Source organism: Eucalyptus grandis, chromosome 3 (assembly GCF_016545825.1).
Source record: "Eucalyptus grandis isolate ANBG69807.140 chromosome 3, ASM1654582v1, whole genome shotgun sequence".
Classification (NCBI taxonomy): domain Eukaryota; kingdom Viridiplantae; phylum Streptophyta; class Magnoliopsida; order Myrtales; family Myrtaceae; genus Eucalyptus; species Eucalyptus grandis.
Genome location: NC_052614.1, coordinates 39,500,988 through 39,503,762, shown reverse-complemented (window position 1 = coordinate 39,503,762; position 2,775 = coordinate 39,500,988). Strand labels below are relative to the sequence as shown.

The 2,775-nt window shown below is 45.9% G+C and overlaps 1 protein-coding gene across 1 annotated transcript; it reads right to left on the bottom strand.

The window, feature by feature from the left end:
* Window positions 1-1,033: 1,033 nt before the first annotated feature.
* On the bottom strand, window positions 1,034-1,792 carry LOC104439609. Its single transcript, XM_010052652.3, has one exon. It carries the CDS (start codon window positions 1,790-1,792, stop codon window positions 1,034-1,036), a length of 759 nt encoding a protein of 252 aa, XP_010050954.3.
* Between the last annotated feature and the right edge of the window lie 983 nt (window positions 1,793-2,775).

Here is a 2,775-nt window from a genome sequence, read left to right as displayed (position 1 = left end):
AGTACAATAAAAATAATGATATCACTTTACAAGATTGAATTTGAATCTCTCTCATTTTACAATCCTTTGAATTTCTTTCCTAAACTGATTAGCCATTTTAAACGGCTATCTCCCTCCAAACACATTTATTCTTTTCTTTTCTCTCTCTTCAATACATGTACGTGTGTCCTTTATAAGTATTTCTCAAAAAAAGAAAAAGAAAAAAGAACAATGTAGTCTTAAGTTAAGAAGTGGGTTAAACAGTTAAAGCATTCTAATTGACACAGAGAATCGCATGTTTAAATTACTCATTTCTCACTCCGGATGACCGTATAATGCATGGGACAATTTGCTCACCGTTCATTACCCAAAAAAGGTTTTTGAATTTTCACGTAAAGCAAAATGGGTCTCTCATCCCAATTTGTAGTACTTATAACGGAGATGTTTTGAATGGCTTCAAGGATCTGACATATCTCAACATTCTAACATTTAAAATTGTAAAGAGAATGTAATTTTTGATGCGACATAAATATTGAAAATAAGATCATTCGATCCCAAATACATGAAATAGTATAACACTGTAAGTTTCGGATTAAATATGTCAAAATTTTACATACCAATTCATTACTATACCAAACATTAAAATAGCAAAAAAGAAAAAAACAATACCCGAGAGAGTACTGAACAACAAAAATTCAAAAAACTCGTGAAATTCCTATTTAGTACATTATCGGAACCCATTAAATTACCGTCATGATTCTCGTGATACTCATTAATTACACGTGGCATGTAACCAGCCAATGGCACTGTGGCAGTGACGTCATCATTCTTCATCATACAAACACCCAGCGGAAAATCCCAGCCTCGTCCCTTCTTCGACGCAATGTCACATTACTATAAATTCCACACGTGCGAGCCATCCAAATTTTCCCGTTTGGACATATATGCCCTCCGACCAACACGCCCAAAATCTACAAGCCATATATGGGTAATACGGTCTATTCACATAAAAGGCTAGAGTCATCACGTGCCCCGCACGCGCGAGGGGAGAGCCTCACACGTGCGGCAGGCAGGCGAGCGACGTCGCGACGGCGACGCTCGTCGGGTCCTTGCAGCTCAGCGCCCTGATCAGCTTCCACGAGCCCTTCCAACCGCCCCCGTCGGCCGGCAACGGCGCTGGCGCCGGCGTGGCGAACAGCGTCGACGGGTTCCTGCGCAGCTGCCGGCTCCGCATGTCCCGCAGCTCCATCTCCGCCGGCAGCCTCAGGGCCCCGAAAGGCAGAACGCGCCACCGGGGCCGCGACGGCTTCCTCGCCAACGAGTCCGGCCTCGCGACGCCCCTGCCCGACGACGACGGCGTCGTCCGCTCCGCCTCTCGCGCTACCAGAGAGCTCGACGGCCGGCGGGGCTTCCGGTAGTTGAGCGAGCGGCTGCTCCTCGCGAGCTGCGCCTTCGGGCTGCTCGACCGAGAGACCGACGACCGCTCGAGCTCGGAAAGAGAGTCGCAGCGGCGGCACGTCGGCGCGCCGCGGGGGAACAACGGCGGAGGAGACTGGTCGTGGAGGGTGACGAGCTTCCCGGAGACGATGAGGTCGTCGGCGGAGCGCATGTGGGCGCCCAGGTCGATGAGGAACTCGAAGAACTCCGGAGGCTCGGAGGAGGAGCGGCGAGGGCGGTCGGAGAAGTTGTTGGGACCGGAGTCATTGCGGGGCTGACCCGTCGTGACGAGCGGGAAGTCGGAGAGCGAGAGGGCCTCGCCGTCTTCCTCCGGATCTTCCGGCCGCTCCTGAAGTTCGAATGCTTCGCCGGCCATCGGGAGAGAGAGAGAGAGAGAGAGAGAGAGAGGAAGCGAGCTTATACCGTTCAATCATTCTCAAAGAAGAGCATATTATATAAGAGACGGAGAGATTAAGGAACCACTTCGAATTAACAAATGTATTTAACTAAGTAAGTAGGGTAAGATCGTCGGTAAACAGATGCGTGATATGCAATCTAGGGGTAACCATAGGCCAGGTGGGTGGTTCTCACACTGGAACCGGAAGCCGCCCACTAAGGACTGGTTTCAAAAATTTGAAATTGGGAATCATCCGTTGATAGATCCACTCGAGAATTGGACTGGTGGTCCGCTACAATTCTCAAGTGGATCCATGGAATTGGTCTCATCAAGCTTCATGCACTCAATATAATATTTTCTAACAAGCCAAAGTAAAGCCAAAAAAATAAAACTTCCATTTTTTAATTGCAAGATTAGTAAAAAGATCAAGTTCATATTAAAAGTCGATATGCGTAGAGCTTGAGAGTCAAGGCCGTGAGTGAGAGATAAAGAGACGACTTATACGAGGTGTGAATAAGGTAATATGAGTACTCAGTTAATGGGTGTTGAGTTCCATATTAGAAATTTCAGGATTTTTCATTTTTCTTAAAATTTTTGGGTCAAAATTTTTCTTAAAAATTAAATAAATATTTATATATTACTAGTCCAATCCAGGTGGGTAGACAGACATTTTCACACCATCGAGAACCAGACCGATACCCACAAGTCCCAATAAATAAGAACCAAGAACCGGACTATTTCTCTTGGGACTCATTAGTTTCGGGTGGTTCTTAATTTTTTTGTATGCCCTTAATGTAATCTGATCCCTTAATTTTTGATTTTGTTCAAATCGATGTGCTCAAAACATTTTCTACTAATCTTTGAAGTTGGAAATCGGACATGGTGTCTCGTTGGAAACGAGATGGCAACGATATGATGCTAGCTAGGCTCAATGTCAGTCCTTAATAAAACAATGAGAAGAG

Coding starts and splice junctions, on each gene's coding strand:
- LOC104439609 (XM_010052652.3), bottom strand. CDS start 1,792: ATGGCCGGCGAAGCATTCGAACTTCAGGAGCGGCCGGAAGATCCGGAG.